This window comes from Anastrepha ludens, chromosome 5, assembly GCF_028408465.1.
Source record: "Anastrepha ludens isolate Willacy chromosome 5, idAnaLude1.1, whole genome shotgun sequence".
In the NCBI taxonomy this organism is placed as follows: domain Eukaryota; kingdom Metazoa; phylum Arthropoda; class Insecta; order Diptera; family Tephritidae; genus Anastrepha; species Anastrepha ludens.
In genome coordinates, this window is record NC_071501.1 from 30,792,652 (window position 1) to 30,806,535 (window position 13,884).

At 37.4% G+C, this 13,884-nt stretch overlaps 1 protein-coding gene across 3 annotated transcripts in view; it reads left to right on the top strand.

The window, feature by feature from the left end:
- Positions 1-13,884, top strand: part of LOC128864940 (uncharacterized) — a 271,539-nt gene that overhangs the window by 155,408 nt on the left and 102,247 nt on the right. For all 3 annotated transcript variants that reach the window (XM_054104726.1, XM_054104725.1, XM_054104727.1), the window contains one exon: positions 10,290-10,521. In XM_054104726.1, the coding sequence (XP_053960701.1) occupies positions 10,290-10,521 (232 nt within the window). The remainder of the gene's footprint in view (positions 1-10,289; positions 10,522-13,884) is intronic.

The window sequence follows — 13,884 nt, forward strand, 5'->3', positions numbered from 1 at the left end:
GTTTCTTTTGTTGTTATGTTTTTAAATAGTTTGTCGATATTTAATACTTTTTTTGACGTTGTTTTCATTTGGTTTCAGAACAAATATACAATTACAAATTTTTGAAACTTTCATTCATAATTTTTTATTAATAATAAAAATGTTATAATAATTTGCCGTAGCTCCCATTTAATTTCTGGAAAAATATGTAATTTTCAAAATGAAATCTGAAGTCAAAAAAAAAAATATTGTATATATAAAGAAAAAAAAATTGTTTGTGTTATTTCTGTTCTAAATTACAATAAATTTTTTTTTTTTTAATTCAATTATCAGTTTTTTATTATTTCTATTCTAAATTACAATAAAATATTTTTTTGTTTTAAATTCAATTATCAGTTTTTTATTACTTTTTAATTTTTTTGCTGATGCTTCCACAAATTGAAATTTGTCTATTGTGAACTAGTTCAATAAGTGGTCCACTGTGAACTAGTTCGAAAAGTTGCCCACAAAGAACTAGTTCAGTAACTGGCCCACTACGAACTAGTTTATTACATGTTGTAATGCTAATGCACAAGCTAACTTTTTCATTATAAGATACAATTCTATTGCATAGGCTTACAATTGACATTTAAAAATTGCACTTGCTCGCATCAAAAAACGTAGTATGACTTCTACTACTTCAGCTAAAAAGCAAACTAGTGTCAAGGTAGGTAGTTCAAAATCAGCAAGTTTCTCAGTAGGGTACTTTTGCTGTTATCTCTTTGTGTATATCCAACTTGTGGTCCGTAAAGTTAGCATCTGAATTGCTAATAACTGAAAAAATATGCATTGCCTCTCATTTCACCCGTTCCCTCTTCCTCCTCTCTGTCTCACTAACTTTTGCAACCTCACTTTAATTATTGTTATTGCTCAAGTTAACAAACCGGAAAAAATTCAGCTACTGTAGCTGGTTGCGAACGAGGTAGCCCTTAACTTACAACAACTGTCACGAAATCAACGCCAAACAAATAATGCTGCGAGTTAATGTGGCCGCAACATTGACAATGACACAATTGATGTTGCTGCAACATGCAGAAAGCACAACAAATCAACGCACTGTGCTTGCTGAATAATTTTCTCTGCTGTTATTTTTTTTCTTCCTTTTTTTCAGTTATCCTCTTTTCCATATTTCATTGCATGTGTATGGGTGTGCTTGTGTGCTTGTTTGTTTCCTTTTTAGTTTTCTTTTTCTTCCTGTTTTTATTTTCCAATTCAGCCACATTTTATTGTGTCCTCCTCATGCTACCGCATGTCCTTTACACCAAATACATTCTCATCATCAACCGCCAATTGCTTGCATGCCACCACATCCGTGGAAACATTCTGCTGTTCGCTTCACTGATTTCACTCCATTTTTATGTGTATGCGCTATGCCATTTGGCAGTAGCAAATTTAATGCACTGTCAATGTGAAGAAAATTTTTATGCAGTGGTAATCACAACATATTTTTGCTAGTTGTTGTTGTTGTTGTTGCTTTTAAATATTTTAAGTAGTAATTCCAAGTAGCGGAAGATCTACTGAACCACTCAACCAACATAATGCCACTTCGTGCTCGTACGCTCTACATAGGTACATTCTTACATACAACAAAAATCAGCTATTTAATATAAATTCCAACAACATCAACTGTCATTAAGCTAATCTCGGGTAATTCGATAACAGCAGTCGGTATTTGTTTTCCGACATTTTACTGCAGATACCTGCGGTGTAGTGGATGCGCTCGTCTTCACTATGCAGTTAGCTTTTTCTTCTTTTGTAAATTCTGCTTTGGTTTGGATTCTATTTTCTCCCACTTTTTTGCATTTTAATTTTTATGGCAGTAATATTGTAATGAACTTGCCAGGCAAGCAAGCAGACGAGCCAAATACTTTTATGTATTTTTAGTATTTTTGTTGTTACCGCCACAGAAGTTGGACTTTAGCTCCGTTTAACTCCAACCATCAGCCAAACGCTTTCCACAAATTACTCCACTTCCATTTATACTCGTTTACTTCTTTCAATGTGTGTAATAAGCACTGCTTGCACTCAGAGCTAATTTCTTGGTTGGCCGTGAAACTTCTACGTGAAGCCTTACAAGCCAAGCCAATCCATAAGCGATAAGGCGGAGGATTTTTAAGCACTCCAAATGCGGCTTTTAAAAGGAAGTAGTATCTATTAGCTGAGTGAACTGCGCCGTCATACTTAAGAAATGGTAATGGAAACCAAAACAAGTAGGAAATTAGAAAAATTAAGAATTTAAGAGTGTCCAGTAGTCAGTTGATAGAATGTGAAATAGGTTAGTTAGAATTCCTGGTTATGAGATGTGAAGCAGACATGAACAGAGTAGACCTCTTCATAGACAATGAACTATAATATATTCTCGTCAGTAAAAGGGGGTCAAACTCATACAGAAAGAGCTCAGTGGTGACGAAGTAAAGCTACGAAACTTAAACTATGATCCAATCAAAGTCTAGTAGAGCTTCAAACATCTCATAAGCCGCGCTAAGGGCAAACCGAGAATGGTCAATAATATTCTCGTCTGTCATTGCAGACTAGGCAGTCATTTGCACAGTATCGGTATATGGCCTAACGATTCTTGTCGACTTTGCGAGCTATCATCTCCAGAAACACCTTCACTCTTGCTTCTTGAATGTGATGCGGTTTCGGACGAAGAAGTAAACAATTCAAAGAAGAAGAAGTAATACGTTCAGAGCAACCAAGCACCAGCTTAGTTTCATTGAAAGAATTGATGAGATATTGCGAAGAGTAAAATGCACAAAAGATGTTAAGGTCGATGTGCAAACTGCCATGCATTCATTCATTCGAAATGACATCCTAGGCATTCATAGGCCCAGGAGCCTACCTTTCGGTTGTCACAGAACTCGATTAAGTGCAACTTGTATGTCTGCATGCATAAATGAATAAGACGACCTAATATTACTAAGCGAATACAGATGAGTTAATAGGCAAGCTTAAACCGTCATGTCGGGAAATTTCAGTACGGAGCTCGAAAACACTCCTTAACCTCAACGGTCACCACGTTAGTGTTGTGACAAGCTTCCTCACTAGTATTTGCTGAGTAATACAGTAGTGGGCAATTTGGGCTGTAGCACATAGGTTTTATTTCCAGGTAAGATTGTATGACGGAGAACAGGAAAACAGTGTGAAGCAGGAAAACAGTATGAAGCCCTTACCAAACGCAGACTTTGCTTTTGCTTTTCTATCCTGTAAGCGAACGACTTAACAAGTGATTTACAGAGAAAGGGATCGCTCAAAAATTATCACTCCGATTTCAACAATATTTTACTTGTAGTAGCTAACAGGTACTATCTTGCCATTTGAGCAAGGTGTTGCCACTTGTTTGTATTAAGAAAACTAAATTACGATATTTAAAAAATATTTATTGACTCAAATGCCGTCGTATAAGTATGAAAGCAACATAAAAAAGCAACAAGAAAAATTTATTTCGAAAACAAGAAGTTGCCACATGCTTGAATTAAGAAGAAAATATTATTAAAAAATAGACATATGTGGCTTACAAACATAAGCATCAAAGCAACTATTTTTAAGAAAAAACAATTTTTTCGAGGGCGTTGCCACTTGCAAAAATAGCCACGTTTCACTAATTTCACTTGAATATTAAGATATGGGTATCAGATGAAATGTGTTCAAGCACGCTTTAATAAAAGATATATTTTATCTGGTGTTGCCACCTGTTTTTTTTTATTTCATTTGATATGGGTCTGGGTATCAGATACAAGGTATTCAAGCAAGATTTAACAAAAAAATATATTTTATTTGGTGTTGCCACCTGTTTTTTTTAATTTCATTTGAAATTAAGGTATGGGTATCAGATGAAAGTTATTTAAGCAAGCATTAACAAAAAATATATTTTTATCTGGTGTTGCCACCTTTTTTTAATTTCATTTGAAATTAAGATATGGGTATCAGATGAAAGTTATTCAAGGAAGCATTAACAAAAAATATATTTTTATCTGGTGTTGCCACCTGTTTTTTTAATTTAATTTGAAATTGAGGTATGGGTATCAGATGAAAGGTATATTATTTAAGCAAAATTTAATAAAAAATATATTTCATCAAGTTTTGCCACCTGTTATATATACATTTCATTTGAAGTTAAGATATGGGTATCAGATGAAAAGGTATTTCAAGTGTTGCCACGTGCTTTCTTATTTAATAAATTGATTATGCAAATATTTCAACTATGAAAACTGATTCATATACATATATTAATTTAATATATAACTATATTAAATATTTATTTATTTTATTTATTTATTTATTTATTTATTTATTATTAAAGTCAAAACATGCAGCCATAGGTTATTTTTACAATGATTGACCTTAAGAATAGTTTACATAAAAGGATTAACAGTAAAATCAAAATTAAAATTAAAATTACAGCTTTCATTTATACGTTTAATTTTGTAAGGTAAGGTATTCCAAAGACGGACAGAGAACACAAAGTGTTGACGTTCAGTCACCAAACAACTGTATTTCATCGGGACTAAATTTAAAGAACGGCAGGACTTTGAAGGCGTAAGTCGATCTTTGAGGTATGTGGGTTTCTGAGTGTTTATGATCTTGTGGAGTAAAACTAAACATTTAAACCTAAGCAAGTCGTAAAAGGATACGGAAGCAATTTTTTTCGAATAACATTTTTAAATGGTATGACCTTAACATCTAATTTTCAAGAAAATCTTGAACTAATACCAAAACTTAATCATTGGGTAGAATATGGGCATCAAACAAAATATATTTAAAATAATGAACAAAGCCTTAATCAAAATTATTTGCGTATGGCGTTGCCACATTTTACTTTTTTAGTAGAAATTAAGGGAGAATTTTCTTACCCTCTATCTTGCATTTCAGTGGGCATTTTCGACTCATTCGCATGATAGCTATAATGAAAGGCTATTAAAAAATTGTCACCACAGGGTTAAAATGTTCCATAAAAATGTTAAGCATATAATTTCATGGAGGTGGCCGCACACGAAAGACTCGTGCGGGTTAAAATGAGTGCGAAGGGAGCCTTAGTTCCTGCTAAAGGGTACATATTTGGCGTAAATACATTGCGAACTCTTACACTTATCAGCATTAGGACGGATGGGTTTTTATGGAACACGATTTGTAGATTTTTGCATCGCATAGGGCGGTTAAAAATGAATTCAAAGTAAATAAATAGAGTCGAGTGCTAGGACTGCTCCTCGTTATGTGAAATACAAATTAATTCGATTAGGGTTAGGCGATACGAAGATGATATATAAAATGTAACATTCACCCTTATTTATTATTGGCTGCTATTGGTAATAGCTGATTAACTTCTAGTGAATTGAATATAACACACAAAACGATCGGGTACCTACAACGGTGGAAATGGTTGCACTGTAGCCTGATGAAGATAAGATGGCAATCAGAACGTATCAACGCGGCGGGTAACAGCTCATAAGCTTAATGCGAAAAAAACAACATAAAAATTACTAAATTATTGTTGACAAACGATTTGTAGATAAGAACGTAAATAACTAATAAACTAATATAAAAATGTAGATAAAGAGATAAGGGAAAATTTTCGATAAAATCATGGAAAATGTTTCATTGGGGGAAAGTAGTTTTGAATATGGCAGGATAGTGCAGAAAAAATATTTTTATTCTACTTATATAATAATAGAAAACAAAGTATTTCCTTAACTCACTAATTAACCTGGATTGATGGAGAGTTATTTTTATTTAGAAACAAAAGTATATCCTGCACTCAATTCCACAGCCTGTGTGATTTTATGATGTATATATTTGTTTTACCCTCACCATGTACTGTCCAATCAAAGCTTTCCCCCCACTCTACTCTAGAAAATTCGAGTTAACTTACCAAAGATAGGTTTGTCCATGCTTGGCGGTTTTTTTGTGCTAGTTATTTGCCAATTGAACCCCCACGGATTCGCTTAAACGAGTAAAGCTATTGATTAAGTTCTTGTTGGTAACAAATTAAACTCAGCATAAACATATTTCATGCCAAAGCCACAACCTGTCTCAACAGCAAACCTCCACTATTTCGAGCAACTCTTGCCACAAATGAAAGAGGATATTTGTAACATTAATAAAAGGCATACAGGAAAGCGAAAAACGAGTGGATATGATGAAGAGTGAAGGTATAGAGTAGTTGAAAATGAGTTTAAAAACCGCCAATCGACTTACAGCCAAATGCGTTGTAGCCACAAATGTTGGCAATTAAGCGAACACGCACGAGGTGCTGGCGGATGGATGGCCTTGCTGGTGCATTCATGTAGTATAAGCTAGGCAGATGGTAGGGTGACCACATGTATCTAGTAAGTGTTGATTACAATAATGTAATTTAATGGAATAAATAAGAGAGAATTTACCATTTTAAAAGCTTATACGAAAGATTTGGGAGTGATGAGCATAATCGTAATGATAATGGTAATGTTAAAGGTAGTGGGAAGAATAATGGTAATTGTAATCATAATGATTTCTTAATGGTAATGGGAATAGTAATGACAATTGCAATGGTAATAATGCTAGTAATGGTTTTGGTAATGGTAGTAGTGGAGCTAAATATAATGGTCATGAGAGTCAGAATGGAATAAGTAATGGTAATGACATTGAGAACAGAAATGATAACCATTACCACTAAAATTAGGATTATCATTACCAATGTCGGTAGTAATCCCCAGTACAAAAGGGTAATGAGAATGGTAATTGTAATGGTAATGGTTTGGTAATGGTAATGTGAACAGTAATGACAATGGTAATAGTAATAATAGTTATAATGGTTGCGGTAATGGTAAATGTAATGGTCATGAGAGTCAGAATGGAATAAGTAATGGTAATGGTAATGGTAATGGTAATGACATTGAGAACAGAAATGATAACCATTACCACTAAAATTAGGATTATCATTACCAATGTCGGTAGTAATCACCAGTACAAGTAGGTAATGAGAATGGTAATTGATATGGTAATGGTAATGGTAATGGAATGGTAATGGTAATGGTATTGTCAATGCTGATATTAACAATAATTCTAAAAATAATGCCAATGGTGATAATAGTAAAAGTAATGGGAATGATAATGGTAATTGTATATTAATAGTAATGGTAATGACGGAGGTAATTTTAATAGCTACGGTTATTATAATACATGTGGAGTTAAGGACAAAGTAAGGTGATAGTAATGGGAATCGAAACGGTTATAATAGTCACAATAGTTATGGTAATGGCGATGATTTTTATAAAGCAATAGTAATGAGAATGAGAATCATAATAACAAGATTAATGGCTATTGTAATAGTGGAGGTAATGACATTACTACGAGTAATGGTATTGGTAATGTCAATGGTCATATTAATAATAGTTCCAAAGATTGCATTAACCGCCAGCCTGGAAACGTAATCGTAATGGAAATAGTAATGAAAATAAAAATGGTAATGTGGATGGTACTGGTAATTATAGTTATAATGATTATGGTAATGGTGATGATTATCATAAGGGTAATAGTAATAATAATGGCAAGATTAAAGGTATTTGTAGTGGTAATGGTAATAGTGCAGGTAATAACATTAGTACGCGTAATGTTATCGGTAATGTCAATGGTCACGTTATTTATAATTCTGGTAATGACTGTGGTAATTATAATGAGACTTGTTACAGCTGTGGTCACCGTGTTGAGAGCTATACTGTTAAAGGTAATGGTAATGAGAAACGTAATAACATTAATAACAATATTTTTAATGGTAATGGCAATGCCGATGGTCAAATTTATAATAATTTCAAAGATAGTGTTAACCGCAATTGAAAATGTGATGGTAATGGGAATGAAAATGGTAACGAGAATGGTGATGGTAAATATAAATAGTTATGATAGCAATAAGGGTAATGGTAATGATAATGATAATGGTAATGGTAATGGTAGTGGCAATGGTAATGGTAATGGTAATGGTAATGGTAATGGTAATGGTAATGCCATTGGTCCGGCTAATACTAATTTCAATGATAACTCTAGATTGGGAAGGTGGAAATTAGAGGTCGATGTTACTTAGCTAGGAAATTTACCCTATTTAAAACACTCTCTGTAGATTACACTCACATATTGATGAAATAAAAACGATATACCCGTTTAAAAACTAACCAAATCGATTATAAGGCCTCGAGGTGGTTACGGCCACAACTACTTATTGTTGTTTTACAACCGATTTTCATAATTTTAACATGTGTAGAAAGGCTGAAAAATGTATTATCGTCTATCAAAGTTTGAGAGCAATCAAAGCGAAATTTGAGTGAGTAATAGCACTTTTACTGAAAGAAGTCATCCAGGGCAAGTTGAAATGAGAGAGTGTTTTTGCTCATTTGATATTTTTCTTGTTTTATAAACGATTTTCATAATTTTGACATGTTTAGAAAGGTTGACAAGAGTAATATGAATATATTTGAAAAATTAAAAAAACTGGGTTTTGAGCTAACTCGTCAAGGGGTAGGCAGAGAAATGATTTACTAATACCTGCCACGTTGACTTGAGCTGTAGGGTTTTAGGATCCCATTTAATCACTAGGTTTATAATTAGAAATGGAGATAGCCCATCTCGCCGAGCCTTCTGGTTTTCAACTGGATTTCTAAGGACCTTGACTTGGCTGTTTATGAAACAATGTTTGGACTCCTGCCTCTTAAATTGTATAATATGGATATCCCACAAAACAAGTGCCCACCGAGGAAGTTAATGTGCTTCGAGTGCCAGCTCTTTACAGTGGATAATATTTTCTTCTCAATGAATCCCCCGCACATACTCTCCTCCCTCCCTCAACTTAATCTAACCTATCTGGGTAACAATTTCTAACTTTTCGCTGCCTCTCTGCCAGTTTTAAATAAGACAAGCGCTGCTACCGCCGTTGGTAATTCACTTCGGCGAAGATTTGCTTTGCCTCGATGCAATAGCTGGAGCTGGTAATCAGTGCAGAGCACTATGTCATTCAACTATTGCGTGCCAATGGGCTTTTTTTCGCCCCCGATTACCTCAGCTACTGCTCGTTTAGTGCTAATCCAGCGAACCACGCTGCGGTTTTTTGGGATATCAATAAACGACAATTTACGTTCGAGTTGTGGCAGCGGTGGCAGTACATAATTTAAATTAATCCTTAATTACGTAGACAACATCCCGCTGCTACTTGCTGGCTGCTTGACTCCGCATCTACGTTGGTTTAACGAACGAACTTATTACAGCGAGAAAGTGTAGGTAAAATGGATGGGAGGAGAGGTGGCTGATTGGCTATAGAGGAAGATAGTCATGCAAATACTTTACGCCAATTTGCAGCAAAAACCGCCTTAACCGCATTTAGTTAAGCCATGCCACTTGAAATTGAAACATTCGTGGATACGAGTTTGTTGTTGTTGCTGCTGCCGCATGCGTTCTCCGTTCAAGCGCGCCAAATGCCAAACTCTGTGTGGTGCCGTCATTTAAAGTCAATTAATTTATATATTTTTATTCGTGCACACATACATACATACCTACGTTTTTGTTGCCGCGTTGCTGTCGCTTTTGGCGTTGTACGTTGCACGTTGTGCGTATTAAAATGTCAGAACAATGTGCTGCATGCCACAAATTTAACGACGACAACGACAGCGCATTCAATAACAGCCGTTGGCCTTAAGAGTTCGATAAAGATTTTTTTGCACGCATACATACACACATAATTGTTGTTATTGCTGCTGTTATAGAGTAGCTGTTCATTACTACTTAACTACTACCTACCACTACCGTTGCGACTACTCGTTACCATGGCCAAAAGCAGACTCCGCCACCATCACCATCATAGTCAGCCAGCCACAACGACGGCCGCCAAAGCAATCAACAGTAAAAAATGAAATGGGCGGGCGGCCCGATGGCGGCTAGCCATTCCGCATTTGCTACTGTGCGCATATTTCATAGTGGCGGCGGCGGCGATGGCGATGGCGTTGATGGGAACTATAGCGGATGCTTATCAACGTGCCACCAATCAGCCAAACATTTACCTTAACTTTTATGCCTGGCTACGCACAGCACTGACTGTGGCGGAGATACCCTAGCGGTAGACGTCGTGCACGCAAATTTTAATTAACGCACAGATTTTGTTTCAACAACTTTTTTCGCTCGTTTTTGCTGCCTTTTTTCTATCTATCTATAGCGCAATTATACTTGTATGCTCTTATATTAAACATATATATACATATACATACATTTGCATACATACTTATATGCGTACATTTTCACTTACCTCATTGCAGACTGAAAACCGATAATAATGGCGGCGCTTGGTGCCCCAAACACATGGTCTCAAATGCGTTGAAGGAATATCTGCAGGTGGATCTGTTGCAAACGCATGTCATAACGGCGATACGTACGCAGGGTCGCTATGGCAAGGGTCAAGGTCAAGAGTACACAGAGGCATATGTGCTGGAGTATTGGCGGCCGGGATTCACCAAATGGCTACGATGGAAAAATACACAAGGAAAGGAGGTGAGTGCGTGAATACCTACAATTGAATGAAATGTTGTATGCTGCGCGTCAACTTCGTGTGGTTTCATTTTAAAGCGAAAAAATTTAAAGGGATTTGATTAAAGGGAAAAGTGGAGTGTACTATTTGTGGGCTAATTGGTTCATAATCGAGGTTAGGTTAGATTTGGTTGGTGCGGTTGTCCTGTAGGACACACTCAGGCTACGACATTGTGATGCCGCATGGGGAGCTTTCTCTGTCTCTCCTAAAACCAGTATCTGATTTTCAAAAATTTTAGAATATCTCTGATTTCTGCAGAACTGAGATCTTCCAATTCGTTAAAAAAATAGAAATTTACCTAGAGTGGTAAATCTACGTCCGACTAAGCCAGGACAATGACACAGAAGGGGCGAGGTCTCTTCCTTTTCCTCATCTAGAGAACTCCTACAGAAGTCATGTACTTGAACACCCATCCTTTGGGCGTGTCTACCTATTAGGCAGTGCCCCGTTATGACTGAAATAAATGTGCTAAGTCTATGCTTATTTTGGCTTAGCAGAGGTTCTGTGCGTTTAGCATTGAGAGCCGACCACAATTGACGGGCGATTTTGCAGGTGGTTTTATTACGCCATCTTTCAATCGCTGTTCTTACGATTTCTTCAAGGATAAGTAGCTTACATGTTTCTAAGGGTATGCCTATGTCATTGTCTATGTACTCATCGGTCAACTTGGTGCCGAGCCTCGCTAGTTCATCGGCTCTGCTGTTACCCTCAATGTCGGGTTGGCCAGGAATTAATGTTACTCTTAAGCGAAATGTCTTAGCCATCCGGTTAAAAGATGTGCGGCATTTCATGGCTACCTTGGAGGTTGTCAACTGTTTTGTGAGGGATTTTATCGCCGCCTTGCTATCATTGAAAATGTAAATAGAGATAATTTCCAGATATCGCATCCGGCTGTACCAGTGTCGCGGCTTTCGTTATTGCCAACAGTTCAGCCTGAAAGGCATTACAGTAGTCGGGGAGCCGTAAACTGAATGAGATCCCCAGATGTTCGGGGTATACACCTCCGCCCACCCTGCCGTCGAGCTTTAAGCCATCTGTGTATACATGGATGGACTCGGCTGCTTCGTTCCGTTTCCACTCTTCTCTTGAAGGTAGGAGGGTAGTAAGGGTCGAGGTTATGAATTAAAAAAAAAAGAAAAAAATCGAATGTACTTAGACGGGGACCTAATAAAGTTGGTCTCTGTCAACTCTATCTTAAAGAAGTTGATCTGACATAAACAAGGGTGCGAATTACCCACTTCCTGGTGGCGCTTTGTGTACGCTTACTACTAATCACTGGTAATACAATGGGTTTAATGACGTTTTCGGCCACTGAGCTAATCGAAAGCTTCCACTAAGTTCATGTAAATGCGTTTCTAATAGACCTGGAAACCCTTTCCTGGTTTGAAACTGAGACTAAGCGAATTATCAGTGGCATTTAGAGCTCAAACCGCATGTCTCGAAGAATTGAAAAAGGGTGTCACAGAAAGAAGTACCTTCTCCATTGTGATTTAGCTGCTACATCTTGAAACTTCCTCAATCATCTGCGGTTGTTCATCTCCTCTTACATGCTGATAACTGATCGAGACATCTTATGTTGGTGTTGATGAGCTGTTTTCCGAAGTAAACTGTTAACTTGCAAAACTTTCAGCATCTTCACTGCTAGGAATTTTAAATTCCCCTCTAAGAAAACAACGGCCAAGCTGAACGCAAGCTTGGAAGTCGACGACAACAAATACCGACCCTAGAAATCCGAAGATGTTAAGGGTTACCATTGACAGCACTCAGACAACACTAGGTCCATTGTATTGGACTCGGGTTATCTTCTTAATTTTCTCTTAAATCTACCCGACCTCCGAAGAATACTGAGTAGATCTGGTGGTGCCAAGTTGCCAAAGTGGTCGCTTCTTAACACATCAGTTCCAAAGACCTCAAGCTTGATTCGAGTGAAGGTCGGGCAGATGCACAGCAAGTGGTCCGCCGTCTTATTCTTCGCTCCACATGCTCGGCAGAGTACGCTGTCTGACATGCTTACCTTTTCCATGTTCTTCGCCCATAAAAAGTGGGCCGTCAGCAGTCCAACTAGCTGCCTACAGTTCTTTCTGTTTAATGACAGGAGGCCTACAACAGTCGGTCGGACATGACAGCCTCTGTCAGCCTGCCAAGCTCGCTTGTGGGTTGAAGTAACCCGTTTGCTAACCGTCGATTTGATGGCTGCGGAAGAGAGTGGCAGAACGAGCTCCACGCCAAAGAAGTTGGACTCAGGATATTATGCCCGCCGACATAGTTAAACCTGTGTTGATCTGCCTCTTCATCTGTTTTTCACAAGAAAGTTCATTGCTTCTTGAACAGCATACACCTTCGCTAGAAACACAGATGCGTACATTCCAAGAGCAAAGTGCAGTTTTGTCCCGCTGGATTCCATGGAGACATCAGAGCCAGAACCATGCTCGGCCCTGGAGCCATCCGTGAAAATGAGAAAACTGTTTGGCGAGCTCCTTTTTGACATCGGCAGCTTACTCTCCTGTTCATGGCATGCTAATCGTAATCAAGGTGGAGTGCGGCAACAAAGTTCTCTTTGCAAGCAATTTTTGCTGGATTGCTATTGTAGAGACTACCTGACAGACATCAGTCTGTTTCATCCGAGACATTTAAAAGACCACCGCTTGAGATGTGAGACCAGATTTAGTTATAAGTACGTCCACTGTGGAACTCGTTGGACCCTCGTCAAGAAATTAACGACTTTCATCGAGGTGTAGTTAACATCTACCTTAACTGTCGCTCCATGAATGTGAGAATAGATCACGACATACCAAACATATGGTTACTTTTTAATGTGAAGAGGCCCTGCACAACTAAGCATACTATATCTTCAAAAGTCAGCTGAGAGCAACTCATCTGATTTGTCTCATCCTATTGGTCTCAGCCTTTCGAAACGTCGTATTTCCTAAACGTGCCCTTAGACGTCTTAATGCAGATTAGTGTGCTTAGTAGAGCACTGACCGGTGCAGAGCTTAGTAGAACTGTTATAAAAATAGTAACAAATATTTTCGTCTAACGATCGAGAGTCAGATGGCGCTTTTTACACCAGCACTTTTTTATTACCTGGCGGATCTGGATTCGATGATCGCATATAAACGTGTTAGCTGTGTAGAAACAAAAACAGGTTATACTTCCATCAACGGGGTACGGCGTTAACTGAGTCTAAGGAGTGGTGTTATAATTGACCCTGTGAGCCTAAGTCTGTCACCTTCCTGAATATGAATGAACTGTAACTGAAGCCAGTATTGGGTAGTTAACTATAAGTAAGAGTTTATATCTTTGGATACAAATTCATGTAAGGTCGT